Source organism: Acanthamoeba castellanii (genome assembly GCF_000313135.1).
Source record: "Acanthamoeba castellanii str. Neff unplaced genomic scaffold scf7180000084740, whole genome shotgun sequence".
In the NCBI taxonomy this organism is placed as follows: domain Eukaryota; phylum Discosea; order Longamoebia; family Acanthamoebidae; genus Acanthamoeba; species Acanthamoeba castellanii.
The window spans coordinates 212,606-240,316 of record NW_004457372.1 but is presented as its reverse complement, the minus strand read 5'-3'; the positions used below and the strand labels follow the sequence as shown (position 1 = coordinate 240,316).

The 27,711-nt window shown below is 59.9% G+C and overlaps 6 protein-coding genes and 1 pseudogene across 6 annotated transcripts; 3 read left to right on the top strand and 4 right to left on the bottom strand.

Annotated features, from left to right (window-relative positions):
• Positions 1-64: 64 nt before the first annotated feature.
• Positions 65-5,913, bottom strand: ACA1_391660 (Putative GTPase activating protein for Arf; the record flags this gene model as incomplete). The annotated part of the gene is made up of 18 exons (XM_004336759.1): positions 65-92; positions 195-527; positions 639-730; positions 813-946; positions 1,087-1,213; positions 1,335-1,418; positions 1,523-1,669; positions 1,810-2,009; positions 2,114-2,732; positions 2,855-2,949; positions 3,041-3,131; positions 3,231-3,352; positions 3,470-3,629; positions 3,725-3,859; positions 4,517-4,722; positions 4,888-5,533; positions 5,640-5,755; positions 5,829-5,913. The coding sequence occupies 18 exons, from the start codon at positions 5,911-5,913 to the stop codon at positions 65-67; spliced, it is 3,420 nt and encodes a 1,139-aa protein (XP_004336807.1).
• A 62-nt stretch (positions 5,914-5,975) lies between these two features.
• ACA1_391650 (catalytic, putative) lies at positions 5,976-6,661 on the top strand (the record flags this gene model as incomplete). The annotated part of the gene is made up of 3 exons (XM_004336758.1): positions 5,976-6,107; positions 6,169-6,320; positions 6,493-6,661. 3 exons carry the CDS (start codon positions 5,976-5,978, stop codon positions 6,659-6,661), a joined length of 453 nt encoding a protein of 150 aa, XP_004336806.1.
• Positions 6,662-7,250: 589 nt separating this feature from the next.
• On the top strand, positions 7,251-9,268 carry ACA1_391640 (carrier superfamily protein; the record flags this gene model as incomplete). The annotated part of the gene is made up of 10 exons (XM_004336757.1): positions 7,251-7,371; positions 7,501-7,584; positions 7,730-7,790; positions 7,878-7,936; positions 8,010-8,048; positions 8,182-8,267; positions 8,397-8,474; positions 8,603-8,727; positions 8,924-9,053; positions 9,134-9,268. 10 exons carry the CDS (start codon positions 7,251-7,253, stop codon positions 9,266-9,268), a joined length of 918 nt encoding a protein of 305 aa, XP_004336805.1.
• Positions 9,269-9,355: 87 nt separating this feature from the next.
• ACA1_391630 (uncharacterized protein) lies at positions 9,356-11,143 on the bottom strand (the record flags this gene model as incomplete). The annotated part of the gene is made up of 7 exons (XM_004336756.1): positions 9,356-9,495; positions 9,559-9,666; positions 9,749-9,809; positions 9,932-10,135; positions 10,236-10,391; positions 10,473-10,824; positions 10,920-11,143. 7 exons carry the CDS (start codon positions 11,141-11,143, stop codon positions 9,356-9,358), a joined length of 1,245 nt encoding a protein of 414 aa, XP_004336804.1.
• A 109-nt stretch (positions 11,144-11,252) lies between these two features.
• On the bottom strand, positions 11,253-16,647 carry ACA1_391620 (annotated as a pseudogene).
• A 146-nt stretch (positions 16,648-16,793) lies between these two features.
• On the bottom strand, positions 16,794-19,885 carry ACA1_391610 (HEAT repeat domain containing protein; the record flags this gene model as incomplete). Its single annotated transcript, XM_004336755.1, is given in 11 exon segments — positions 16,794-16,904; positions 17,027-17,251; positions 17,377-17,508; positions 17,617-17,640; positions 17,660-17,787; positions 17,911-18,222; positions 18,300-18,407; positions 18,513-18,815; positions 19,001-19,217; positions 19,327-19,587; positions 19,721-19,885. The coding sequence occupies 11 exon segments, from the start codon at positions 19,883-19,885 to the stop codon at positions 16,794-16,796; spliced, it is 1,986 nt and encodes a 661-aa protein (XP_004336803.1).
• A 196-nt stretch (positions 19,886-20,081) lies between these two features.
• Positions 20,082-27,486, top strand: ACA1_391600 (uncharacterized protein; the record flags this gene model as incomplete). The annotated part of the gene is made up of 30 exons (XM_004336754.1): positions 20,082-20,099; positions 20,184-20,257; positions 20,295-20,331; positions 20,457-20,750; positions 20,863-21,083; positions 21,164-21,258; positions 21,326-21,406; positions 21,498-21,592; positions 21,677-21,769; positions 21,859-21,956; positions 22,071-22,185; positions 22,268-22,435; positions 22,566-22,745; positions 22,857-22,971; positions 23,085-23,182; positions 23,269-23,384; positions 23,514-23,656; positions 23,760-23,938; positions 24,078-24,202; positions 24,289-24,640; positions 24,772-24,904; positions 25,045-25,366; positions 25,482-25,690; positions 25,803-25,882; positions 25,950-26,051; positions 26,135-26,183; positions 26,260-26,433; positions 26,535-26,691; positions 26,881-27,019; positions 27,127-27,486. The coding sequence occupies 30 exons, from the start codon at positions 20,082-20,084 to the stop codon at positions 27,484-27,486; spliced, it is 4,422 nt and encodes a 1,473-aa protein (XP_004336802.1).
• Between the last annotated feature and the right edge of the window lie 225 nt (positions 27,487-27,711).

The window sequence follows — 27,711 nt, the reverse complement described above, 5'->3', positions numbered from 1 at the left end:
CATCATCCGAAGCATCGCTCTCTCTCTTCTTCGAGGCGGGACTCTCTCGTTCCCCTGCGCCTTGTCATGGCCTGTTGGCGAACGTCACCTTCCTGTATGTACAGCCACCAACCACCCATCAGCACCATGAAGAGGTGAGCAGTGAGTTCGAGCTCGTGGTGGCCGACGCGGGAGAGAGAGCACTGGCCACGCACCCGCTGGCTTTGCGCACGACTGGGCTGCCCGTGACCGACAGCCCGCTGCTGAGAGTCCTGCTCAGCAGCTTGCGGCCGCTGGCGGTTGAGTGGCTGCCGCTGCCGCTCCCGTTCCACTCGGCCGACGCCGTCGGGGTCGGACGTGCCGAAGCAGCCGCCGGCGCTGCAGTCGTCAGCACCACCGCGGGCGCGTTGGCGGCCGGTGTCGTCACTGGTGCCGGCGCCTCGTGCGCGTTCGGCACGACGTCACTCTTCTTGGGCGGCCACGGCTCCTGGGTGTTGGCGAAGGCCAGCTGCAGGTACTTGGCCTTGATCCACATCTCCCGTTCGTCCCTGTCATGACACACACAACACAACACACGACACACGACACGCACAACACACGCGCGCTACGCCGTGAGTTTCATGGTGGCTCTGTTGTGGCCGTAGCTGTTGGGCTGTTACCCGGAGTCGTGCTTGATGCGGCTTGCGTTGTTGACGCCGATGTTGAGTTCGTAGTGTCGATTCGACTTGCTGTTGCCCATCGCCTCCATGAACTGAGAAAGAAGCGTGTAAGTGGTGGTGAAGAAGAAGAAGAAGCAAAAGAAGAGAGGTGGACGGGAGGGTGAGAGCACGTACGTCGAGCACGTCGGGGTCCCACTTGTCCATGGTGACCGAGCGGACCTGCGAGACGTGCACGCCCATGTTCCTGTGTACACCGGCGCACTTGATGCAAATAAATATCCCCAGGTTGATCGACGCCCAGATCGGGTCTGGCGTGTAGAGGGGTAGAAGAAGAAGAAGAACGACGAGAGACAAAGGCATGCGTGAGTACCAGTCGGCCGAGGGGAAGGCAGAAGACGAAGCAACAAAAGAATGAAAGCGTGAGGATGTGCCAGCAGGGATATGGCACCTGGAGCGCTGCAGTCGGCGCAGATGGAGTTGTCTTCTCGCTTGAGGAGTTCGCCGAGCCGCTGCTTGCTCAGCTTGAGAGCGTCGTTGATGGACCCGTCCACGTACTGGCTCTCCGTTGTGCTCGACTGTTACCGCACACACCGCACACGCACACACACACCGCACACGCCACGATCGCACGCGCGCACACGCATTAAGCCCGACATCGGGAATCGGGAAACGATCAAGACCAGGGCCTGGTCGTACGTCGAGGGAATACTGGAGGGCGCTGCCCATGAGTCGCGTCTGGGCCTCCTGGATCACCGTCACCCACTCGAGCATGTCCGAGCCCTGACCGTTGCCAACCCAACGCGCGGTCAGTGGACATGGAACACGACACGCACACACGCACACACGCACACGCATACACGACCACACCACACGCCAAAACGCACCGTATCGGCCGAGATGAGGAAGCTCCGCTTGGAAGTGACGAGGTCGAAGCAGAATTTCCGCTTGGCGGCCGTGATCTTGGCCACCTTGGCCGAGCAGAAGATCACGTCCACCTTCTCCGCGAAGTGCTTGCCCGCCTTCTTGTCCATCTACACCCCCCGACATTACACCACCTCGCGGGTCAGGCGCCATCAAGGTGTGGCGCGCGCGCGTGCGTGCGTGTGATTTGTGCTGTCGTGTGTCGTGTGTCGTGTGTCGTGTGTCGTGTGTCGTGTGATCAGCGAGTCACCTTCTCGGATTTGTAGAAGTTGATGGACCCCTCGTGCAGGACGGTGTAGAGGCGCTTCCAGCCGCCCCGGAATCCGCCGCACTTGACCCGCACCCAGCCCTCCCGCTCGTGCACGTAGTCCCGCCCGTCGTCCCCGTCCCCGTTCCCGCCCCGGCCCGCCTCCTCCTTGACAGCCGCCGCCGTGTGGCTCCGCTTGTCCGCTACGTGCCCCCACCCCCCAATCGCTCATAAGACACACCGCGCACACGACGAACACGACACGCACGACGCGCACGACATGCACGACACGGCGAGGTGTGCGTACAGCGGCCAGCGTCGCTGTTGCGTCGCTGGTGCTGTGTGTTGATGGCGGGCTTGCGGTGTGGCGGCTGCTGGAGGTGCGGCGGCAGATCGTCGAGTACGAGCGGGGGCGGCAGGGCCGAGAAGGCCGCGGCCGAGGGGAAGCCGCCGCCGCCGCCGCCGCGGTCGGACAAGGCCGAGGGCATGGGCGAAGGCGGCGGGAACGAGGTGGGCGGCAGGAGCTGCAGCGGTGTCGGCCGCGGCCGCGGCCGAGAGTCTGTGAACGCCGACGACCACTGCGATGACGTCAGCGGCACCGGCAATGCCGAAAGCGAGTGCGAGAGCTGGACGCCGGAGCCGCCGGACGACGATGACGACGACGACGAGCCGGCCGTGGCCGACGAGGAAGTGGAGGTGTAGGGCCGGCGGGCGACGGTGGTGAATGGAGTCGTCACGGAGCCGGCGAAGGTGCCCGAGCGCGGGGAGAGCTTGGGAGGGAGCGGGGTTCGCGGCGAGACCGGGGCCATGACGGGCGCGGAGGACGGGGATGGGACTTCGCGCTGCCAATGGCGCGGCGACGGCTGCGGCTGCGTCGGCGGTTCTTTGCTCCGGCGGAGGGTGCCTCCCGTCCGCGGCAGCCCCGACTGTGGGCCATACGACAGCCAGCAATGCTTAGCGACGTAGAAGCGAACAAACACCGCACACAACACACCGCCCACCGCACACCGCACACCGCACACACACGCACACACACGCTCGAGCGTACGTTTCGGAGCATGGCGTTGGCGCCGCGCAGGGCGACGATCCACTGGAAGTAGTCCATCTCTTCCTTGGCCGCGCACTCCATGCGCGTGCTCAGCCCTGCCACAACACGTGTGTGAGAGGTCTTGCGTTGTGGCAAGCCTTCCACTGTGGCAAGCCTTCACTTCAAGTCTGACTGCCACCAACGTACATTCGATGGCGAAGGCGTTGTCCTTGGAGGCGGTGATGTTCTCCTTGATGCGACAGTTCTCCAGGACGTACTCCTCCAGCGGGTTCTCGTCCTACGTGAAATATAAGTATATATAAGCAAATATAAAGTAATAAAAAACAAATCAATCATAAAATCAAAGAAATTCGTCCATATATCTGGGGGTGCTTACGCTCTTGCGTCGGAATATGTAGAGGGAACCGTCCTTGAGGAGGAACCAGCACGAGCTCCACTGCTCGTTGCCCACCCGTCGCCACATCTCGCCCTCCTTCTCTGGCGACAGGAACTTGGGGTCTGCCACACGATGACATACACGACACACGACACGACACACACGACACGACACACGACACACGACACACGGGTGTGAGACAAAGCACTACAAGCGGAGGCGTGTTGTGCAGAGCACACCGATTTCTTTGACGCCCGGCGGGAGGTCAAAGTTCTTGTCCTCGTCGGCCACATGTCGCAGCTGCTGCTTGGCCGCCGCCACCTCGCTCAGCGCCGCCCCGAACGACGCCGCCCCACTCTCCACCACCACCACGGCCGGTACTCCACCACTGGCGCCCGCCTGCGCTCGAGAGGTAAGTCGCGGGTCAGCTGGGCTGGCCCAAGCCAGACACTACGGGGCGTGAGGGGTGTGCTTGCTACCCTGGAGAGTGGCACGGGGCTGCCGGGCAGCCGCGTGGGGGCGAGGGAGCGGGCAAGCGGGTTCATGGAGGGACCAGCGGTGGTGGTGGTGGTGGTGGCGGGCAGGACCCGCGATTGCGCGGAGGTGACCCGCCTCGGCGGTGCCGCCATCTCTCTATGTGTAGCGGGCGGTAAAATCAACAACCTTCTACACGAGGCTTGGTGGATGGGGGGGGGGGAATGGAACACAACACGACGCAGGGCGCACGACACGCACACATGACCATCAAAAGTAAAGACACGGCGTCGGCCAAGGAGAAGAAACGGTTGTGGGGGGGGGTGTACCGGGATGAGGCGGGTGTGTAGAAGGAATGAGTAGGGAAAGAGTAGCGGAGCGGAAGAGAAGGGAGAAGGGGGGCTGCGCAGGCTGCTTAGGTTCTTCTCGCGTCGTCGTCAGGGGCGAGGGAAAGTGGTGCGAGCGAGCGATCTTTCTCGTGTGTTTGCGTTCAGTGTCCTGCCCACCTTAGGGAAGAGGCACACATCGCCTCTTTCCTTTTACCATCGTAAACATGTAAGAAATTGATGAAATAGGAAGAATACGCTACCGCCCTGCACTGCATGTAGCTGCTCACCTAAACCGCACGTGCGTCAGCGAGTGTGCCATGTGTGTCGTGTTGTGTGTCGTGCCGTGTCGTGTGCCGTGTGTCGTGTGACACGTAGATGATGTTCTCGAAAAGAAAAGATTAACAAAGAGTTTGGGCTGAGGTACATTCGCCTGAACGTGGTATGTCAGGTGACGCCGCGCCAATCGATGGTAACGTAGGTAACCTGGGGATAAGACGTCTGCGTCTGCGTCTGCTGCTCGCCGTCGCCGACGTTCTGGGTCTCCTGGTGGTGCCGCACCGAAGCGAAGACGGTCGCCTTCTTCACACCCACCGCGAGCCGGCCCACGGCGACCATGTCCAGGGGCGCCAGCGGCTCCTCCCACCCGACCACGATCACGATATAGGCCGCGTGATACATGAGCGGGTCACCTGTACGTGCCCCGTACCACACACACCCCCACACCGCCACCACACACACACCACACACACCACCGCACACACACCAAAAACGCGCACGACATACGACACACGACACACGTCAGCATGCCAGCGTATGAAACGCGGAGAGGTGTAGGCGAGGGCGGATGAGGGGACGACCAGGGTAGACGAGGAAGTCGCCGCCGAACTTGCCGCCCGATGTGATGTAGCAGTTGGGGCGGAGCCACAGGTCCTCGAAGACGGCCTGCCGCCGCGCGGCCTGCGGGGCGTCGCGCGGGAACATGCACCGCTGCCACTCGTCCCACCCGATCGCGCGCTCCTCTCGTCTCCACGGCTTGCCGCCCACCTCGCCCGCACGTAGCGCCATTCCGCCACCGCCGCCACTCCCCGCCGACGCCAATTCTGGTGGTGGTGGCGGCGCTGCTGACATCAACGTCTCTGGCGCTTCGAGCTTCGATTCATTGCCAGCTGCTCGGGCGTCATCGTTGTCTCCAGCACTGACGCTCGCGGCCTCGTCGACTGTGCTGCCAGCACTGTCGTCTTCGTCGACCTTGCGCTTCTTCTTCTTCTTGTCCTTCTTGTTCTGGCTGCTGCTGCTGTTGCTGCTGTTGCTGCTGTCGTTGGTGCGTTGCTCCCAATAGCGGATCTCCTTGGCCCGATGCTCGGCTCGCTCCTTCTCCCGCTGGGCCTGGGCCTCGCGCCTGCTCAGCTCGTGCGCGGCCTTGTCCGCCGTCTGCGGCTCGGCGTAGGGCACCGAGTCATCGAGCAGCCTGATCCACCCGCGCTTCAGCGCCACGCTCACCTTTGTGGGCCGTTGTCGGCGTTGTCGGTGTTGGTGGTGTTGGTGTTGTTGGTGGAGGTGAGCCGTGTAGCGCGTTGGCGAGCGGGAGAGCAGCAAAACGTAGTACCTCCTCGGGCATGAGCAAGAGGGGCAGAGCGTGGAAGAGATTCTGTTGCTTGTGCTGCGGGAACGAGCCCAAGAGGCAGCCCACCAGGCGATGCTGCCGACGCAACCTCTCGGCCCCTGACAGTTGAATCATTTAATCAACAGATAATATAAAAAATAATGAAATAACAAACAAAATAATCATAAGCACCTGGAGCGTCCCACACGAGGCAGCGTCCTTCGCCTACGTGGTAGACATCCACCGGAGCGGCAGCATCTGCGTGCTCGCTCTCCATTTGTGAAATAAATAGAAAAAAATAAAAAAAGAAAAAGAAAAGCAAAATCCAACCGGCAACGAATGAGCTACTTGCTGCAGACGCTCAGAACGAAGAGGGAGGTGGACGAGGCCATACGCAACACGGATGACCTTCTGCTCGTTCTACGATTCGGCCGTGAAGACGATGCCACGTGCCTGCAGCTCGATGAAATCGTACGCTTGAGTGATTGATGACTAACTCGAGATGAACTAACAAACGAACCCCCATCTTTAGTTGTCCAAAACGGAGCGACATTTGTCCAAGATGGCAGTGATCCGACTTGTGGACGTGGACGCAGTCCCCGAGTACGTCCAATACTTTGACATCACCCTCATCCCCGCCACTGTCTTCTTCTTCAACGCCCAACACATGAAGTGCGACTATGGGTAACGCGCCTTCTCCCTCCTGCTCCCGGGTGTGTTACCCTCTGCCCACTCATCTCTGTGCTGTGCTGTGTTATTCGCGTGTGTGTGTGTGTGTGTGTGTCGTGTTATTTGTGCGGTGTGTGTGTTGTGTGTCGTGTTGTGTGCGTGTCGTGTCGTGTCGTGTCCTACGTAGTACGCCAGATCACACCAAGTGGATCGGGGCGTTCCACTCCAAGCAGGACTTCATCGACCTGGTGGAAGTGCTCTACCGCACGGCCCTCCACGGCAAGTTCATCGCCGCCCGATGTCCCATCGACCCCAAGCACATCCCCAAGTACACCCTCATCTACAACGACATCTGACGCCAAGTCAGCCAACATAGTTGGCCCTACATGATGTTGACATATCTATATAAAAATATGTACAAATGTTACAAGTGTCGCTACACAGTGGTGATGTTGACATGTTGGATGGTGATGGTCGTCGTGGCGACTGGTCTAGTAGGTGTCTTCATCGTAGATGGCGGCCTTGAGGTTGCGCTTGCGGGCCTGCCTGACGCCCTTGGCCTTGCAGCTGGACTTGGACACCGGGTGAAGCGAGCACATGCCGCACCGACCGGAACATCCGCCCCTGTGCTTGCTCTTGTCGCCTTGCCTGCGCATCTTGCTTCTGTCGGTCCTTGTGCTGGTGGTTCTGGTGGCTTGGTGCTTTGCTGAGCGTCCCACTTGTGGCCTTTTGTTGGTCGCGTTGGTGGCCCGACACTCCCTCGATTTGGCTTCACTTTTTATTCTGCGTAAATTCTGGGACAACAGATTTCGGTGAATGCTGACGTCATGCCTTGTCGGCAGGCCGCAAATATTTCGCATAACTGCATTGTTGTCATTTCTTTCCCTGTATTTGGGGCACAACGTTTGTTGCGCGAGGCGGAAGAGGGCAGTGTGTCGCAGGGACATGGCCCACATGCCGCACAACGCGCCTGCGGCCGCCACCACCACGAATGTGGTGAGGGAGACGGACAAGAAGTGGCTGCGCGGCATGCTGGGGGGCACCTCCAACGCCTTCGCCATCATTCGTACCTCCTTCTCCTCACCTTCTTCTTCTTCTTCTGGTTGTCCTGCTTCTCTGACTCAAGAAGCTGGCCTGCCCTCCCACTGGCTGGGGTGTTGGGGTGTACGACGCTGACCGACGACCGACTTGCCAGTGGTGAGCCCGCTGGACGTGCTCAAGATACGGTTCCAGACACAGAACGCCCTCACCAAGGCCGGCGCGCCCAAGACCTACGACGGTAGCGCGCCCACCCCGGCACAGTGTGCACTTTTTCATCATCATCGTCATCATCATCATCATCTTCTTCTTCTTCTTGTTCTTCTCGTGTTCTTGGGAGGCTGCAGCAAACTGATACTCTCGTATTTGGGTTGTTCACACCACAGGCCTTTTGAAGGGAGCGGTGACCATCGTCAGCAACGAGGGCGTGCGCGGTCTCTTCAAAGGGTACCATGGTGAACCAAACTTGCTTCATTTTTGCACTCTCACTCTCACTCTCACTCACACTTTATCACTCTCACGCACACCTGGCAGGCTCTCGGTGTCGATGCTGCGCGAGCTGACCTTCTCCTCCGCTCGCATGGGCCTCTACGGTAAATGCTCTCATTTTTTATTTGTTAATTTGTTTTTTATCTGTTTTGTTAATATTATCTCAACGACGATCAGAGCCCATCCGCAACTACCTCGTCGGTCCTGGCCAAAAGGGTACCCGTCACTCGTGTCGTGTGTCGTGTCGTGTGTGCCGTGTGTGTCGTGTGTGTCGTGTCGTGTGTGTCGTGTGTGTGTTGTGTGCCGGCAGCGTAGTGGCCTCGATTCTGAGGGGGTCCTGCGTCCATAGAGATCGCGCTGGGCCAGAAGATTTTGGCCGGACTGATGAGCGGCGCCATCGCCGCCGCCATGTTCAACCCGACCGACGTGCTCAAGGTGCGCCCAGCCCGACCCCTTATTGCCACACACGGTGCTTTGGACTGATTCTATCAAGAGCGCCGTGTGTGTGTCGTGTGTGTCGTGTGCGTGTCGTGTGTGCGTGTGTGCGTGCGTGTGTGCCAACAGGTGCGGTTCCAAGCAGACCCAGCACGCACGCCAGAGCTGCGGCGGTACAAGAGCGTAGTGGGCGCTGTCGTGGAGATTGTACGGAGGGCCTCATCGCCGGCCTCTACAAGGCACACCGCTCCTGCTGCGCCCCTGTCGTCGTGGGCTTTGCTGACTTCACTCTGGCCTCTGTCGCGATCACAACCGGCCCGGCTTCGGTCGTGCAGGGCGTAGGCACGACCGTGATCCGCGCGTCGCTGCTGACGAGCGCGCAGATGGCGTCGTACGACGAAAGCAAACACTTCCTGATCGACTCTCTGGCCTTCAGCGACAACTTCCTCACCCACTTCTGGTTCGAACCGCCGCCTCATTGTCCACCTCACTCCTCCATCATTGCTCAGCTGACTCGCCCATCCACCAACGCAGTGCTAGGTGCGATGTGCATGTCGTGTGCGTCGTGCGTGTCGTGCGTGTCGTGTGCGACGACGAGCGCGTGTCGTGTGTCGTGTGTGCCATGGCTGACTTGCAAGTGCGTCGGCGGATCCAAGCATGTTTTCGGGGTTCATGACGTCACTGGTGACCAACCCGGTGGACGTGGTGCGCACGCGCATCATGACCGAATACGCCTCGCCCGGCCAGCCCCGCACCTACTCCAACCCCTTCACCTCACTCGTTCGGGTACCTCCCCACTCTTTGTCGCGTGTCGTGTCGTGTTGTGTGTCGTGCGTCGGCCGCTGCTGGTGACGGTGGGGGCGCAGATATTCAGGGCCGAGGGGGTGCTGGGCTTGTACAAGGGGTTCGTGCCGAGCTACCTGCGCCTGGGGTCGGCCAGTGTGGTGGTCTTCATGCTCTATGAGCAGTTGCGCCGCTTGGCCGGCATCCCCACCCTGTGAACGCAAGGCCTTGCACAAGAACCTCACCACGGCTGTTGTAGGCTCATCACAGCTTTTTTATATATATTTATATATATTGTTGTAAGTTTACCCTATATGGCACCTGGACTCTGTTGAGTCTCCTGGACAGTGGAAGAACACTTGCAGACATGCATTTCCAGCCACATTATGGGAGGCCATCACCACTGAGAAGTCAATGTCCTGGTACTGGGGGTCTTGATGAAAGACTGCGGAGAGACAGTCAGCATTTGTGTGTGGTTGCCAGCCAAGGGGAGGGCAAACATATGTACATGTGCCTTGGCCAAGTGATGGGAGTGTTGCATCAGCCACAAAGAGTGAATCAGCCAGCTGGAGGCTGGGCAGGGCTTGATCAAGGGACACTGCATAAATTGTGTAGCCTGGCCATGGTGCAGCAGGTTATCACAACAATACCAGTTAGCCATTCTTTGCTTTCTGGTCTTGAGGGGAAGACTCACGCACCAAGCCGGCCATTGCTTTGGTGTGTTGATGTGATCATCATGGCTTCCTTGTTGACTTGAAGCTGAACCCATGTGCACCCCACCTTGACTGCATATTGCATGGTCATGTTATTGTTGTTAGTGCAGCCACTCAATGGCTCATAGTTGGCAGTGCTGTGGCATGTTCGTGTGAGGGCGTACATACCTGTGGCCACGAAGTGAAGTTGAGGGAGCCCTGGCGAAAGTGGTGCGGAGGCGAAAGGTTGTATCCGTACAAGAGCCCTTGTGTGTCGTTGTTTCGGTTGGCCACCACCTCCGTCCAATACAATTCCATGGTGTTGCCATTGGTAAACAGAGTGTCCGACGCGCCTTGGAGGTACGTCACGTGGTCAAACGTGAGCTGTGACTCCTGTTTGTTGTTGGGCCAAAAACAAAGCTCACGCTCACGTGTCAGATCGCATTGACACAGTGATCGCATTGACGCGTCGTTGGTTGCAACAATGACTCACCTGGGTGTCGACACGGTAGTAGAGAAACTCAGAAGAAGGCTGGCGGGTCTGGTTGCTGCCTCGGATGATGAAGAGCTGATCAGCTCCAGTTCCCGTCTTGTTGCGCCGGTAGACGGCGCCCACAACCGACGTCACCGGTATCTCGCCGGCTGGAAGCTGGCGCCGAAAACGTTGAAGCAGGCGAGTGAGTGCGTGTGCGTGTGCGTGTGCGGTGGTGTGTGCGTGTGCGTGTCGTACCTTGATGATGCGCAGGGGCTGGATGGTTTCGGCCGAGACAACGGCGACGTGGGTGAGCGAAACGAGGTAGAGGAGCCTGACGTTGGACATGCTGGTGCTGTCGTCCGGCGCGATCTTCTGCCACAGCGGGAGGCCGGCGTCGAAGCAGTAGGTCGTGGTCAGCCGGTACTTGGGCGGTGCCGGCGGCCGCACGCTGGTGACGTAGTACTCGAGCAGACAGTTCCTCGCATCGAGCAGCACCACCCGGAGCACCTGTTGGTCGGGCGCGTTGTCGTAGTACGTCAGCACCAGCCCGTTCACCGGCCGCACTTCGCTCGGCAGCTGCCACTGCTGCGTTTCGAGCCACTCTGATCTGTGAATCACCGAACAACACGCGTGAGTGCGGTGGTGTGTGCGGTGGTGTGTGTGCGGTGGGGCGTGTGCGGTGGCGTGTGCGGAGGTACGTACGTGGCGTCGATACCGTAGATGAATTCTTGGGTGAGCCAGTACTGGAAGACGTTGCTGACGTAGAAGCCAGGGCCGCGGGACACGGAGAGCCAAGGCGAGGTGTCCGGTTGGTGGAAGTTGGCGCTTTGGCAATCGAAGGGGCTGATGATGGTCCCTCCGGACGAGACGCCCACATTCGCCCAACAGAGCACTGCGAGCAGGAGCAGCGACACAACGCCCCTCATGACCTGGAAGAGATGAGTGACAACTGGTACAACGCTCCGCCCCGACAGTTGAACCTAATTAATTAATTTCTCTCTTTTTCTTCCCTATTCTTTTTGTCACACGACCACATCACGTGACGTCAGCGAAAGAAGCGCCGAAGGAATCGCGGCCAGCGGCTGTCGGCGGCGCCGCGTTGCGTTCGGCTTGGCCGCCGCCGCCGCCGCCCTTGTTCTTCTTCTGCAGCTCGGCCTCGTCTTCGGCCTCGGCTTCTTCTTCTGGGTCGCGCTTGCGCTTGCGCTCGAGCGCGTCGGGGCCGGGCCACCAGGTGAGCGACCGGAGGCACGCACGCAGGAACTGCTCGCGCGACTTGCCCAGCGTGCCCTGCGGGTCGAGCGCGAACGCCACCACGCGCTTGCGCTCATCGGCATCGAGCACGTCGTGCGCGTCGACGCCGGCCACGATGGCCTCGAGCAGCTCGCCGGGCAGCTCGGCCAGCGGCGAGTCGTCGCCGAACTGCGTGATCGGCGGCGGCTGCAGCAGGAGCCGCGCCACCACCAGCATCCGCACCGCCGTCGTGCCCACCTCCCGCCGGAACCGCCGCGCCTGCGCCGACATGTCGGCCACCGCCGCCTCGAGCGCCTGCACACGCCGCCGCCGCTCCGCCTCAGTCTCGCGCTGTCGTGCGCCGCCGGCTTCATCGTCGTCGTTGTGGTCGTTGTGTCGTCGTTGTTGTCGTGGGCCAGGTGGTCGAGGTCGATCTGGAGAGTGAGCAGGCTGCGGTTGTGGGCGCGGACCTGCGCCAGGAAGGACTCGAAGCCGGCCAGGGTGAAGTGGTTGCCGCACAGGTCGAGCCACGACAGGTGCCGGTTGCGGGCCAGCAGCGCGGCGAGGCACGACAGATCGGCGTCGGTCAGGCCCTGGCGGGCCAGGTCGAGCCGCTCGACCGTGTCGTTGTCGGCCAGGGCGTCGCACAGCAGCACGACCGCCGCCGGCGCGAGCTCGCGGTCGTCGTCGCTGCTGTCGGCCGGCTGGGCCAGATCGATCTCGTCGAGCCGGCCAAACACCCAGCGGCAGAAGGCCGGGCTGCCCGTGTGCAGCGCGGCCTCGACGTACTCGCGACCACGGTCGTCGCGCAGGTCGAACCCGCGGGCCAGCAGCAGCTCGACGGTCTCGATGGAGCCCGACGAGCAGGCCTGGACCAGCGCCGGCGCGACCTGCGGGCCGTCGGGCGACAGGGAGGGGATGTCGAGCCGGGCGCCGTGGTCGAGCAGGGCGGCGGCGGCCCTGGCGCGGCCGCGGGAGATGGCGAAGTGGACGGCCGTGGAGCCCATGACCTCTTGGTCGACGTCGACCTTCTTGACGCTCAGCAGCCACTCGACCACCTCCACGTTGCCCGACGTCGCAGCGTAGACCAGCGGTGTGATGCCCTGATTTAGGAAAATACCGTTTAACATGTAAGCCACCACCGACACACGACACACGACACACGACACTCACCCTATTGTCGGTTTCGTCGAGTGAGGCGCCCTGTGAGAGGAGGAATTCGAGGCATTCGACGCTGCCCTCGCGGCACGCGTAGAGGAGCACCGAGCCGCCGCCCTCGTCGCGCTCGGCGACCGACGCGTGGCCGTTGGACAGGAGGTAGCGGATGGTGGACAGCTTGCCCGCCAGGCCGGCCGCCAGGAGCGGCGTGCAGCGGGTGGAGTTGGCGATGCGCGTGTCGGCCCCGTTGGCGATGAGGAGCTCGACCAGCTCGAGATCGCCCTCGGAGCAGGCGAACAGGAGCGCCGCGGTGCCGTTCCGGTCGCGGTCGTTGGGGTCGGCGCCGTGCTCGAGCAGGAATCGCGCACAGTTCGTCGCTGCGGAGCTGCACGCAAGCACCAGCGCCGAGTTGCCTCTCCTGTCTGTCATCGTTCATGAATAATCGACAATTAGCCAATATAAATAATGACAACATAAATAATAACAATTCTAATTAAGTAATTTTAATAATTATAAAAATAATGTGGTACGTACCGACTTCGTTCAGGGTGGCGTGGCCGTTGAAGAGCAGGTACTGGCAGACCTCCTCGCGGCCGCAGGCGGCGGCGATGAGGAACGGTGTGCGGCCGTCGATGCGCGCGTGGTTGGCCTTGGCGCCGTGCTCGATCAGAATGCGCAGATTCTCCACCGGCCCGCTGGCGGCCGCCAGACAGATCGGGGTCTGCTGGTCCCGGTTGACCGCGTTGACGTCGAGACCCTTCCCGATCAGCCACCTCACCATCTTATCCCGACCACCAAGAGTCAGTCAGCCGACACTGTCTCACCATGCATCGTGTGCGGTGGTGTGTGCGGTGGTGTGTGCGGTGGTGTGTGTGCGGTTGTGCGGTGTACCTCAGGGCTTTTACCGCTCGCGGCGTACATGAGTGCGTTGTTATCGTTGTTGTCCTTGTCGTCCAGCGAAGCTCCGTGCGCGAGAAGAAGCTCGGCACACTCGACCGACGAAGTGCGGGCCGTGGTCAGCATGGCCGTGTCGCCCTCATGGTTGTGCTCCGTGGCCTCGGAAATGCCTGAACCAATCGGACAATCAAAATCGTGTGTCATGTGTGTGTCGTGTGTCGTGTGTGTCGTGTGTGTGTCTGTGCGTGTGTCGTGTGTGCGGTGCGTGCGATACCTGTGGTGAGCAGATATTTGACGAGCGGCGCGTAGCCGTTGATGAGTGATGCCAGGAGGACCGTGCTGCCCTCCGCGTCGCGCGCTGAAGTGTTGGCACCACGCGACACCAGCAGCTTCATGCACTCCAGCGCTCCGTTCTTGGCGGCGAAGGTGAGGGCCGTGTCCTGCAGCCTGTCCCGCGCCTCGATGTCGACACCCTACGCCACTCGCGCTCGCGTGAGCTTTCTGTCTAAAGGACTACCAAACTGTCGACAACACAATAAATAAATAAATGCACGGCCCGCCGTACGTGGTCCATCAAGATAGAGGCGACCGGGGCGCAGTCGTGGTCGATCGCGTGGTACAGCGCAGAGACCGCATCACCGTCCCTGCAAAGGAGCGCACAGACAAAGTGTCAGACAGTTAACTTTTCTTTTTCTTTTTCTTCTTCTTTCCATTCAGGCCGCCAGTTAAAGGTGGTGCGTACACTTCTGTCGGTTGGGCGCCGGCTTCGAGAAGGAACTGCACGACTTCGGGGTGCGACTGATCGCAGGCGTGAATGAGCGGCGACCGCCCGAACTTGTCGCGGATCTTGAGCTGGCCAATCGACCACCACACCGACGACTCCCTGAATAGATCAGATGACAGCCACACGTTGGTTAGATGAGACCATGCGTGCGTGTGCGGTGTGTCATGAGTGTCGTGTGTCGTGTGTCGTGTGTCGTGTGTCGTGTGTCGTGTGTCGTGTGTCGTGTGTCGTGTGTCGTGTGTCGTGTGTCGTGTGTCGTGTGTCGTGTGTCGTGTGTCGTGTGTCGTGTGTCGTGTACTTTTGGCTGTTGAGCTTCTCCTCCTGCGCAAGTAGAAATCGTAGAGTGCCCACGTTGCCAGCGTAACGGCACGCGTAGTGGAACGGATTGCGACCTTCGGCGTCCTTGGTCAACAGCAAGTCCACCAAGGCCTCTGCGAGTGCTTCTCAGTGGGTTGTCCAAATGAATTACAAAAATAATAATAAAAAATACAATAATGAATAAAATAAAATAATAATTAAATAAATAAAAAGAAAAATGAAAAGGAAGGGTACCGGGAGCAGTGTGGGCAAAGAGGTACTCGAGCACTTCGTTGTGTCCGCAAGCGGCGGCGTAATGCACCGGCGAGGCGACGGGGAGGAGAACGCTGCTGAAGGGGACGTGCTCCCGTACGCGCTCCCATGACGCCGCCGCCTCGGCAACGCTCACCCAGTTGCCCATCGGATGACTTGAACGTTACAAACATCACAATGACAGTTTAGTGGTTCGCACAACTGACACGACGCACACGCACACGCACCGCCGCACACGCACCACCGCACACGCAGGAATGGGTGCGTACACAAAGGGCCGATAGCCAAAATTGAGCGTCACTGCTTCGGCGCGCACGAGACTGACGCCGGGGTACAGGATGTCGTCTTCGCTCTCGATCGGCAGCTGCGCGGTTGATTCGATCCCGAGGTCCTTGCCGTTGATTCGGGCGCCCATCTGCACGCTGGCAAACTTCCGCTCCTTGTTGCCCTCCTGGTCGTCCTGGGCCTGTGTGCGTGCGAGAAAAACAAAACAAAAAAGTATGAGCGCTGCTGCACTGAACAAACATGTAAATGCAGTGAGGGCGCCGGGGGAAGGAATGATTATACCGTGATCACTTCAATTATGGTGGCATAGGCGGTGACCACGTCGTTCTTTTTGAAGGGGGCAGAGTGGTGTCAGTCAGGGTGGTGTCCGCTTGCTCAGCATATCAACACGCACACGCACACGCACACGCACCGTTTGCCAGAGCGGGGTGTGATGGAAAAAGATTGAGCCGCCGGCGTGCCAGATCCGCTTGCGGAAGCCGTCCCACGCCCAACTATTCCTGTTGGTGGTGGGCAATAATAAACAACAAATAATAGTGGACGGTGAGTAGCGTTAGCCTTGAAGTCACACGTCTTCTTCTCTTCTTTTTCTTTGATGATGATGGTGATGATGATGATGATGATGATGTACCTGTCGTCTCCGATGCCGTCGGTGGCGGACATGCGGCAGCGCTTGGTGCCCCACCCGACTTGGATGATACCACCGGAGTCGACACGGGCCTCGTAGAAGAAGGTCTTGCCCACGTCGCCCAGGCGAATGCCGACGGTCGAGCGCACGCTGCCCCAACCCATATTGCTGACCACCTGTGTGCCGCACGCGTTTGTGTGTGCGCGTGCGCGTGCGACGAAAAGTTAGATTATGGGCTTCAACACACCGCACGCACGCACGCACGCACGCACGCACGCACAACGCCACACGAAACAGAAGGTGCGTGCGGTTACCTGCGTTCGATCGGCCGAGAGGGTGAGATTCTCCGCGGGTGTCATGTCCTTCGGGTTGAGCTCTGCCACCAGCAGCTGGTCGTCACCATGGCTTTGCAGGTCCGCAGACTCGTTCTTCGGGGCCTGTTATAGACACGACCATCACCATCATCATCACCATCATCACCATTATCATCGCCAGCAAGCAAGCAAGCAAACATGATGGGTTCATAGCCACAAGGTGGTGTGGTGGCGTACGAGGTTGCGAAGGAAAGTAGCGGGAGCGGCCCGGTGGAGAGCCTCCACGCAGGTGCGGTGGCCGCCCAGCACGGCGTAGTGGAGTGCCGTAAGCCCGTACCTGTCCTTGGCTGGGTGTGCCGGCACAACAACCCATAACACGTGCGGTGTTGTTTTTGTTGGGCATAATTCAGTCTAATGATTAAAATGATTCAATTGAAAATGCGAATCGATTGAATAGAAAATGCACGAACCATCAAGGTCGTGGGCTGCACTGACGTGAGCAAGGTGCTCGGCAGCACCCAGAATGCAGGCCACATGCACAGGAGTCCGCCCAAACAAGTCCATCTTCTAGTGCCGACGTGCGTGCCCTTATTATTCTTAGAAAAATTGAGATAAAATCTAAACTGAAGTGAAATGCATTGTTATTTGTTTGTTGTGGGTTGACATAAAAAAGGCATGTTCATGGAGAAGAGAAACGACGACGACGACGATTACTGCTTGAGGTGCTGGGCCTTGTACTGGATGAATCGGTCCAGGTTGAGCTTTGTCTCCCGCAGCCGCTCCAGCAAATCCCGATCCAGTGCCCGACTCTCCTGCCGAATCTACGCATGCTCGTCATCGTCAGATGTGTGCGTGCGGCTGGCGTGTGCGGCGTGTGCGGTGTGTGTGGCGTGTGCGGTGTGTGCGGCGTGTACGAATAGGTGGGAAGGTGCGCAAGTGGTACCTTATTGCGGAGGAGAGGGGAGAAGGATCGGAGCTTGGGGAGGAGGGCGAGCTGGGCGAAGATGTGGTCCTTGTCCTCCTCGGAGAACATGTCGAACAGACTGTTCAGCCCCTCGGCCACCACTGCGCCGTGCACCGTCGACCACGACTCACCGGGCGTCGTCGCCGCCGTCTGCTCCGCCATCAGCGACGTGCCCACGCTGTGCACCAACACCGCCGCCACTTTCTGTAGAGACAGAGACGTTCATCGGTTATTGGTGGGTTGCGTTTGATTGGAGTAAGCCGGCGGGGCCAATGAATGAAAAGCTGGGGATTGATTGATTGATTGATTGGGGTGTGGTGGAGATGTACGGGGGCGAGGTCGACGAGCTGCGGGTGCTGGCCCATGATGCCCAGGCAGCCGAGGGCGTTGGCCCGCGCGACGAACGACGGACAGCCGGCCGCCAGCTGCACCATTCCCTCCACCACATTTGTGTGCGGCGACTGACACACGACACGACACGACGACACGACACGACACCGTTCAAGAGCGGGCAAGTGTCAGTCGTGGACCGCAATTGCTGGAGGTGGGTTCTTAGGGTGTGGTGGTACCAGGGGGAAGCCGTGCTGGGTGGACTTTCGGAGGAGGGTCCACATGGAGGCGGTGACGAGCTCGAGGTGTCTCCATGTTGGCGTCGGTGCCCAGCGGCGGCGGCAGCGGCTGCCCGGCCTCCACGCACAGCTTCACCAACAGCTCCCACAGCCCCTCCGCCTGTTGCTTGTCTGCACACCACACGCACACACGCACACATGAGACACAACACACAGCATGACACACGACACATACGACACACACACGACACGACACGACACGACACAACACACACACACAGAGCAGGGTGGTACCGGCGGGGAGCGGGAGGACGAGGAGCATGTTGTTGAGGCAGGAGAGGGCGCGGGCCTGGACGTCGTGGAAGTGGGTGACGCACTTCTGCATGAAGCCGAAGGTCTGGCCCAGGGCGGTGACGCGAGTCCGGTCCCACTGGACCTTCTCGACCACCTTGGCCAGGATGGCCGGCAGCGGCAGCGCGGCCAGGACCTCGGGCGCGATGGCCGTGGCCTCGTCCATGTTGACCGACCCGGCCGGCAGCTGCGACTCATCGACCGTCTCCTCCTCATCGTCCGCCAGCGGCACCTCCTCCTTCTCCGCCGCCTCAGCTGATGATTGATCACGCCTTGCCAGTCAACATCGTGTGTCGTGCGCGTGTCGTGCGTGTCGTCGTGTCGTGTCGTACCTTCGATGGACGAGCATATGTTGGTGAGAATTTCAAAGCCGGCCTGCTGGGCGCCCATATTGGTGCGCCACTTCTCCAGAGCCTCCTCGGCCGTGTTCACCGTCGACCCTGCTCATCACCCACCACCCAGCACATCGAGCGCGTCAGTTGCCATGCAACGCAACACCCTAAAAACGATCTCGCCACGTGGCTACTTGCGCTGCTGACGTGTACCCATGATCTTCTCCTGTTGCTGGGCCTGCTGGAGGTATTGGCTCAGCTCGACCAACCCGGCGAGGCCGTCGAATTTCCAGCACAGGTCGAGCACGGACATGAGCGCGCGGATGATGTCCGGGTGGCGGCCGCCGCCCATGTTGACCACGCTCCCGGCCAGCAGCGAGGCGAAGCGGACGTCGGGGTCGGGCCGCGTGAGGTAGGCCAGCAGCAGCTTGACCAACGACTCCCGGTCGCCCGCGCTCAGCCACTGGTTGAGCAGCCGATCGTTGTCGCAGTCGGTCAGCACCTGCAGCAGACCGGCTGCAAGCACCAACACGCACACGCACGACACACACGACACAACACGCACGACACGACACGACACGACACGACACGACACGACACACACGACACGACACGACACGACACGACACGACACGACACGACACACGATCAGGGCGACCACCTCGTTATGGCCGGCGGAGGAGGAAAAGCGAAGTGGGTACCGGAGGCGAGGAGGATGGCGGGAGGGACGGCCTGTGGGTTCTGGAGGAAGGAGATGATGAGCGAGAGGGCGCCGGCCTGGAGGATCATGGTGGTGGCCGCCTCGCTGCTCTCGCTCAGGTTGGAGAGGAGCGAGATGGTCTGCGCGAGCAGCGAACACAGCTGCTGGACCTCCTCCTCCGACTTGGCCGAGCTGGCGTCGTTCACGAGCCGGAGGTTCTACAAACCGCACACGCACACACACGACACACACGACACACGCACGACACACACACATGAGTGAGCGATGGCCGTGTGCGGTGGTGCGTGTGTGTGTGCGGTGTGGTACCTGCTGGAGCACGCCGAGGAGGGTGGCGGTGCAGTGGTGGTGGAGAAGAGGGAACGCGGCGACGGGCGCCACGGTGGAGAGGTTGTTGAGGGCGCCGGTGGCGGCGATCCGCACGGCGAGGCTCGGGTCGGCGAGGCAGCTGACCAGGGTCTTGAGCGAGCCCTCCTCCAGGGAGAGCCGCACGGCCTCGTCCTCCTCGAGCACCAGATTGGCGAGGCCGTTGCAGGCCACCTCGCGATCCGCCTCCTCCGCGCTCTTCAACTGATGGAAGTAGAGAAATAATTCTGAGATTAAAATCGAAATCTAATAAATTGAATAAAATCTGGAAAATGAAAATAATAAATGCAGCGACAGGATGACGGCCATGTGCAGAAGGGGGGGGGGTTATGGGCACTACCTTCTGGAAAATGGGAATGTTCGGCTGCACGTCCGCTCCCGTTTCAATCACATCGGAATCTCCATCTTCGATTATGGCTTGCTGCGCTTCGGCAAGTGTGGGCAGGCCCGTAGGACGGACTCTGTTCTGCTTGTTGATTCTGCCCTTCCTCTCCTTCGGCATCTTGTTCTACTCTCCTTGCGATTCGGAAGCCGTGGATCTCAAGAGATGGAGATTTTTTTCGTGAATTGAAAAAGTAGCAGTTTGTTTTTTCGTTATTTGTTTTTCTGACTGTTTCTTTTCGCGCCTTTTCCGAGCACACCGGATCAAGATCCCCCATCGCCGCTACTTGCAGAAATTCAATTGTCAGCGAGGCGGGATGCTGTACTGGAAGGAGGTAATTTTGATGTCAAGCGTGCCTGCGGGGCGAATGGATTAGGAGCTGATTTTCTCCATTGCCCATTTTAAATGTATTTCGCAGGTCCCGCTGCAACTGGCAGAGGGGGCCGTGGTATGGCGTGACATCGCCCTAGCGGTGGATCTCTCCAAGGATACGTTTGCCGCTACCACTCCCATTCCTACCGCGCACGAGCGGCTCGGAGGCGGATTCGGCTTTCAGGCCCAGCACGGTGCCGCTGGCCGCAATCGATTTGTCGTGTGGTACGGCGTCAATTCCAATCAGTAGCAGCCGTGTAGTGCAGATTTTTTTGACATGCATGTATGTCCAAGGCGGGCAAGCGGCAGTGTGCTGGAGCTGCTCGAGATCTCGCTCGACTGCGAGCTCACCAACAATGCCCTCCGCATCCAGCTGCCACGAGCCGTGGTGGGCGACGTCGTCTTTGTGGAGAAGGAGGTGGACGAGGGCGTGCGCGAGCTTCACGTGCTGGTGGTGACCACGCGCACCTTCCATCGCTTCGTCTTCCCGCATCCGCTCTCCGCTCCCGCTCCCGATGCCGCGTTCGCCTCGACCGCAGGGCCGGGCGCCGCGCTGCCCTCGGTCCTCGCCAAGGTCACTGCCGTCGACCTGCTTCAGGGAACCTGCAGTCTGGTGAGTGCCTTCGCTCTTTTTCTTTCGCTCTTCGCTCTTTTACCAAGCGACACTCGGCCGTGGCTGACGTCCAGCTGTGCGACTACTTCTTCTTCTTCTTCTTCTTCTTCAGGACAACGTGCTCAGGAACGGTGCGCTGCCCAAGGCGGTCGCGCCGGTGGACGAAGATCGCGTAGCGATCGGGTACAGCAACGGCAGCATCGCGGTGGTGGAGACGTACGACGTGCGGGTGGTCCCCGGGGGTCCCGCGTTCGGCACCACCGCCTTCGAGCTCAAGGAGGAGCACCTGATGAAGAAGCTCTGGAGCGGCCTGATGCCCACTCTCGGAACCAAGTACGCGCGCGCACACACCTTCTCTGGCGCGCGTGCGTGCGCGGTGTTCACTAAATGTGATAACGTCGATCTATTGCTAGACCTGCGCCCGAGGAGATCGTGAGCCTGGCCACCCACTGCGTAACACCCACGCGACCCTACATATTCGCTCTCTGCGCGGACAACAAGATCCGAGGTACCACCTGGCGGCCAGTTTGGAGTGCGCTCTGGGCGGCCCGCTCACGTTAGTACGTCTCTCGCAGTGTGGGATGTTCAGAGCAGGGCGCTGCTGAACACCAAGGAGATCGACGCTGACAAGTGGAGCCACGAGGGAGATGATTCCAGTACGCGCACGCTCTTGGCAGCCTCACGCATACGTTACGACGATCACCGCAGCCACCACGACTAACACGGTGTCTTCGTTCTTTTTTGCAGTCCAGCGCAGGGGTCCCATCCGCGTGTACTCCTACGACGAGGACCCCATGCGCTGCAAGCTGGGGCTCTACTTTGAACTCCGCGAAGAATCACAAGTATCGCGCAACATCATCCACCACCGCCTTCGCGCCATGGCCCGTACTGACAACTCTTCTTCTTCTTCTTCTTCTTCGCTGCAGCTCCAACTGTACACGGTCTCCTTTGTCGAAGAGGAGAATGGCTACATCTTCCTCAAGGGTCTCGAGTTCGACAGCTTTCACTATTCCAAGCTGGTGCGTTTTCCACATAAGACTTCTTTTTAGAGCCTCAAACGTGGGAGTTGGCGCGAGAGACGGAACTGACGCTGCGTCGTGGAACACAGAAAAATCTGGTCGACTTCAGGTTTTCGTTTGCGTGCCTGTGGGCCATGTGGGCGGACCCCAACGAAGGCCTGGCCCTCAAATATGTCACCTTCGAGACGTAAGTCATTCACAACACACAACACACAACACACAACACGACACGACACACACCACACACACACGACACACGGAAGATCTAAGCTACTCACACGACCGATATCGTGCATTACAGCTCCGCGCAAATGGAACCGTTCATGGTGGAGGACAACTGCTGGACGTCGGTTCTGCTGCATGCGCCCGACGACAGCAAGGAGTACCCGTCCCTTGCCGAGGCCAACGACTTCCAGGTACTCCCCCGCGCACGCGCTCACAGGCAGCACTCCCTGTGGTGGCTCACGCGGTTGCCCGCCCTGCCCTGCCTATTTGAAGGACGCCTACCTGGAGGACCTGTTCAAGCCGGGGCGGTACAGCCTCACGGCCATCCACAAGGCCTACCAGCAGCTGCGCGACGCCAACAAGATGTTCAACGCCTCCGCACGCGCGCCGCTCTCTGTCGCGCGGCTCCAGCGTGACATCCCCGCTCTCATCCAGGAACTGGTTCGTCGCCCTAGCTGCTTCCTTTAAATTATTATTATTATTATTATTATTATTTAGTGTGATCTATTAACTATAATTATCAATTATTATATATCTATTATATTGTTTTTCTTACAAATGATCACAATAGGCCACGAGCTCGTATCTAGCGCGCAACATCGAGGAGGAGGACATCGAAGAGTACGTGCAGCTGCAGAGGTCCTGCTGGGAGTCCTTCCGGGCCAAGGTCCGGCAGGCCTTTGTTGAAGAGGAGACTCCCATCGCACTCTTCAAGGACCCGCACACGGGCCTTATGATCATCATCAAGAAGGTTCCACAACCTCTTCCCTCGTTCCACTCACAGCACCTGTTGGGGGCATGTAGAGTCCACGCATCTGTTTGACTGATCACACACACACACACACACACACAACGCCAACAGGGCAATCTCACGTTCGCTCGACCCTGTGAAGCGCTGGAGGCACTACACGCTATCAGCCTGCCCAGGACCACCAACAAGCCGCGACAGAAGCTCAATGTCTCGGCCGTGCCATCGGGTACCCGGCGCTGCTCTTTTGCTGATCGTGGCGACTCTACAGACCTCCTGAGCCGTGTGGCTGAGCGCTCGCTAACGATCTCTCGGTGAATGTTGGCGTCGTGTGCCACACAGCTTCGTCCTTGCTGCTGCCCGGAACCAGCGTATACAGCGACCCGGCCTACCAGCTTCAGTCCGAGCTCCTCACCGCCACCAACCTGGTCTCGCAAGAGGTATTTATAACAGTTTAGTTGTTAAACTTGCCATCAACACTTTTTATTTGTTGAACTTATTCGCTTACATTACTGTAATAACACAGTTGGGCGAGGACGTGTTTGCCGCGTTCGAGGAGGAGCTCTACTTCTCGCGGGACCCCTACACCGCGTCCGCGAGGCACATCGACGCCTTCCTCTCCGCCACCCACTCCACCCTCGGGTACGACTATTATTCTATTCTTATTCTTATTATTATTATTATTATTTCAGACGCAAGCTCGAGACGTAAGTTGATTTATATATATACTTTATTTTATATTCAACTTTTTAAATTTGTTTTGCGCTGCAGTGAGCACAAGAAGCGACCATCGCCGTACGAGTTTATCCGCCGGCTGCTGCGAAGCCTGTACGGCACCAAGAAGCTCATCGCCGCCGTCAAGAACCTCCTCGAGCTGCTCGACACCCACCGCCTGCCCGCCACGACTGCCACCAGTGCGCGCCCACTTCCTATTCTAATCGCTCCTATCCTTCACCTCATCTCCTTTCGTGTGCGGCGGTGCGTGTGTGCGTGTGTGTGTCGTGTGCGGTGTCGCAGATGCCGAGGGCGAGGACATGCTGTGGGCGCAGAAGGAAAGCTGGTGCGCGGGCCTCTTTGGCGGCGATTTCACGGAGGGCTTCGTGTCGATGTCGCTCCAGCACATCACCCGCTCCCGCTTCCAGATCTCGCGCGACCTCTTCTTCCTCCTCTCCTTTGTCATGCGGCTCGAGAACACCGTACGCCCCCCCCCCGGAGCCGCCTCGCTCGTCGCTCAGCTGCAATTCGTCTCGACTCACGCTTGCGTGCCGTGTGTGTCGTGTATCGTGTGTGTGGTGTGTGTGGTGTGTGTTCGTGTGTCGTGTGTGTATGCGCCAGGTGGAGCTGCCGGCTAAGGCCTTTGCCGAAATCGAGAGCGAGCTCCTGCCGCGCGTGGCGACCCTCGTCAAGTGCTACCATCTGCTTCATTGGACCACCCTGCAGTACTGCCCCACTTTCGAGAAGTACGCTCATCCCCCCGGCACCACACACACGACGCGACACGACACGCACGCCTGACAAAACTGTGTGTACTTTGGTGTGGATGAAGGCCGAGGACGTCGGATGATCTGGCCAGCTTCTCCGCGCTGGAGATCACCGGCGGACAGCGACAGAACAAGTCGACCGAGGGCCGCACGCTGATGCAGCTGTTCGTGCAGGAGAACAGCACGGTCATCCAGCAGCTGTTCGCGTCGTCGGAGGCGGTGAGCGCCTACCTGCGCTCGCTGGAGGGCGGCAAGCGCAACATCGACGCCACGTCGTCGTTCAACCTCTTTGCCGAGCCGCGCGAGCTGTGGACCGCGCTGGCCACCCCGTTCGTGCAGACCGTGCTGGGCTACGTCACCATGGGCTACCACTTCTCCGTCTTTCTCAAGAACCACTCCTACTACGGCCTGCTCCACGTACTTCTCCGCCCTTCGCCGCCCTCTGGCATCCTTTTACTCACCACGACAACACACACACACACCGCGCGCGCGCACACACACACACACACACACACACACCACACACACGACACATGACACGACTACAGGAGAATCTGCGTTTGTCGGGCAAGACGAGCGGAGTGGCGCAGTACCTGCTCGGCCTGTCGCATCTGGACCTCGCCCAGTTTGACAAGGCCACCGAGTGCTTCCTCCACGCCCTCACCACCCTCTCCTCCGACGGTCCGTACTACCCACTCCCCCCCCCGCCCCTCCTTCTCTTCCACTCACTCACTCACTCACTCCTTCCCACGACACGCACCGCACACGCACGCACATGACACGCACCCCACACGCACCACCGCACACGACTCACACAATAGAGGAGTGCCGGTACTTCAAGGACATGCTGCAGGAGACGACGCACCTGGGGCGCGGGGCCATGGAGACGGACATGCACGTGGAGACCCACGAGCAGAGCCTCGACGTGCCCTTCCTCATGCACGTGATCGAGCTCTTCGAGAGCGTGCGGCAGCCGGAGTTCGCCATCCGCTTCGCCTTTGCCGCGCTCCAGGAGACCCCGCGGGACGACAACGCCTCCCAGGCCTTCCTGTGGTCGGTCGTCTTCAAGTCCAGCCTCGCCCTGCGCGACTACGAGCAGGCCTACCTCGCCCTCCTCTCCAATCCCCACCCCGACAGCTCCCTGTACGCTACCCCCTAACCTCCCTCCTTTGTTTGTTGCCTGCGCCGCTCAGTCTACTTACATCGTGTGTCGTGCGGCCGTGTGCGGTGTGTGCGGTGTGTCGTGTGCGGTGGTCAGGTTGCGCAAGTACGTGGTGGTGCTGTGCACGCAGGGCCAGGTGGGTCTGCTGTGTCAGCTGCCCTTTGCGGGCCTGCAGCAGGAGGTGGTCCAGGTGCTCACGCAGAAGGCGCGCGCCGAGGACGTGCAGCACATCGTCGACGGGCAGAGCCCCAACTACTACGAGATCCTCTACGCCTACCACGTCTTCCGCTCCGACTACCGAAGCGGTACCGCTCCTCTTTACGTTGTTCTTCTTGTTCTTCTTGTTGTTGTTGTTCTTCTTCTTCTTCTTCTGTTCAACTGCTCACCGTGTTCCTGTCGTGTGGTGTTTGTGTGCAGCGGCCTTGTTCATGCACGAGTACGCCATGCGGCTGGGCATCGAAGCGCACGGCAACAGCCAACAGCACCTGCAGCACGTGGTACGACCGCACGACACACACACACACCGCACGACACACACGCACGACTCACCTCCGTCGATGGCAGGCCAACGCGTACCTCACATGCCTCAACGCGTTCCGATTGGTGGACCCCAAGTTCGCGTGGATCCACAAGGCCGAGACCCCCTTCTCGACCGATGACCGACCCGTACTCCCCCCTCCCCCAATTTCCCCTTCCCGCGCCTTCATCGATTCTCGGCCTCACACCCGTCCCCGCCCCCGACGCCACAGAAGCAAATGTCCAAACGCAAGCGCAGCACCGGGCTCGATAAGTCCATCGGTACGCCACCGCACACGCACACGGCACACGCACACGCACTCACGACCTATTTCTATTTTTTTTAAACTCTTCTTAGACATGTCGCCTTTGGTGGGCGGCAAGCCGACGTCGGTGTTCACGACCACGCAGGCCAAGGAGCCGGCCGTCGGTGCCGAGGGCGTCACCACGCTCGAGGACATCGAGATGCGGTACCACCTCACCATGGCCTACCTCACCCTCATCAAGGCCTCCGTCCCCTTCGAGAACATCGGTACCCTCCCCTCTCGCGCGCGACAAGCACGAACCGTTGCATAGCTGACTGTGTGCGGTGTGTGCGGTGTGTGCGGTGTGTGCGGTGTGTGCGGTGAACAGGCCCGAGCGCCTTCGACGTGTTCACGCAGCTGGTCGACGCGGGCTTCTTCGACAAGGCCATCACGCTGGCGGTCAAGTACAGCTTCAACCTGAGCGTCGTCTTCGAGGTCCTCACCAAGCGATGCGTCCTCCTCCAACAGCACGTCGGCTTCTCCGCGTACCCACTCCCCGCCCGCTCCCACTAGAGGTGGCCTTTCATTCTTTTGACCTTACCACTCCATTTTTTGCGTGCCGTGTGCGGTGGCGCGTGTGCGTGTGCGGTGGTGCGTGTGCGGAACAGTGGTGGGAGCCAGGGGCTGCACTTTGACGAGGACTGGAGCGGGGGTGGCGGGGGGCTGGCGACCAGCGCGTGGCGCATGCTGAAGAAGTATCTGAAGCAGTATGACCCCGTCCACGTCAACGGCTACCGCAAGGCCGTCGCCCACAAGATCCTCTCCCTCGACAACCGCATCAAGCTCCCCAAGTGGCTCGTCGAATCCTTCAAGGTCTGCGCTCCACGTTGGTCGTGTGGTGTCATGTGTCGTGTGTCGTGTGTAGTGTGTCGTGTCGTGCGGTGTCACAGCACTTACACGTGCGTGTGCGGTGTCGACAGAAACATGACGTGGCAACGCTGTTGTACCTGTACCTCAAGTTCGGCGTGTACGACGACGCGATCGATCTGGTGGTGGAGGTGCTCGACGAGAAGGAGGAGCGACGGCGGGAGGAAGAGGCGGGAGGCGGCCGCGGCCGCGGCGGCAAGGCCCTGGCCGAGTGGCTGCCCTACGCGCGCCTCGAGCAGCTCGAGCAGCAGATCCAGGCGGTCGTGGCCGACGCCGCGTCGCCCCTGTCGGCCACCGAGCGCAACCGGCTCGTGGGCGCCCACAAGCACCTGCGCACCAAGCTGGCGCGTTACCTGCAGCACGTTGACCAACGCACCTTCGGCCTCAAGCAAGAGGGGACCGCCGCCTCCTAGGAGTTCCAGGTGGTGGCAACAACCGATTCATTCATCCCTCCACGATGAACGCGACCATCATCATCATGTCTTCAGCCGCTTCATCACACGAGAATTCTTGACCAGAAACTACATAACTATGTTCTGGTTGGCCGGGCGGCGTTACATGTTAACAACATGTTGTGGCGGTGTTGGTTGTGGTCGAACACCTGCACGTCGAGGCTTAAAGGTCGATGGAGCCCCACA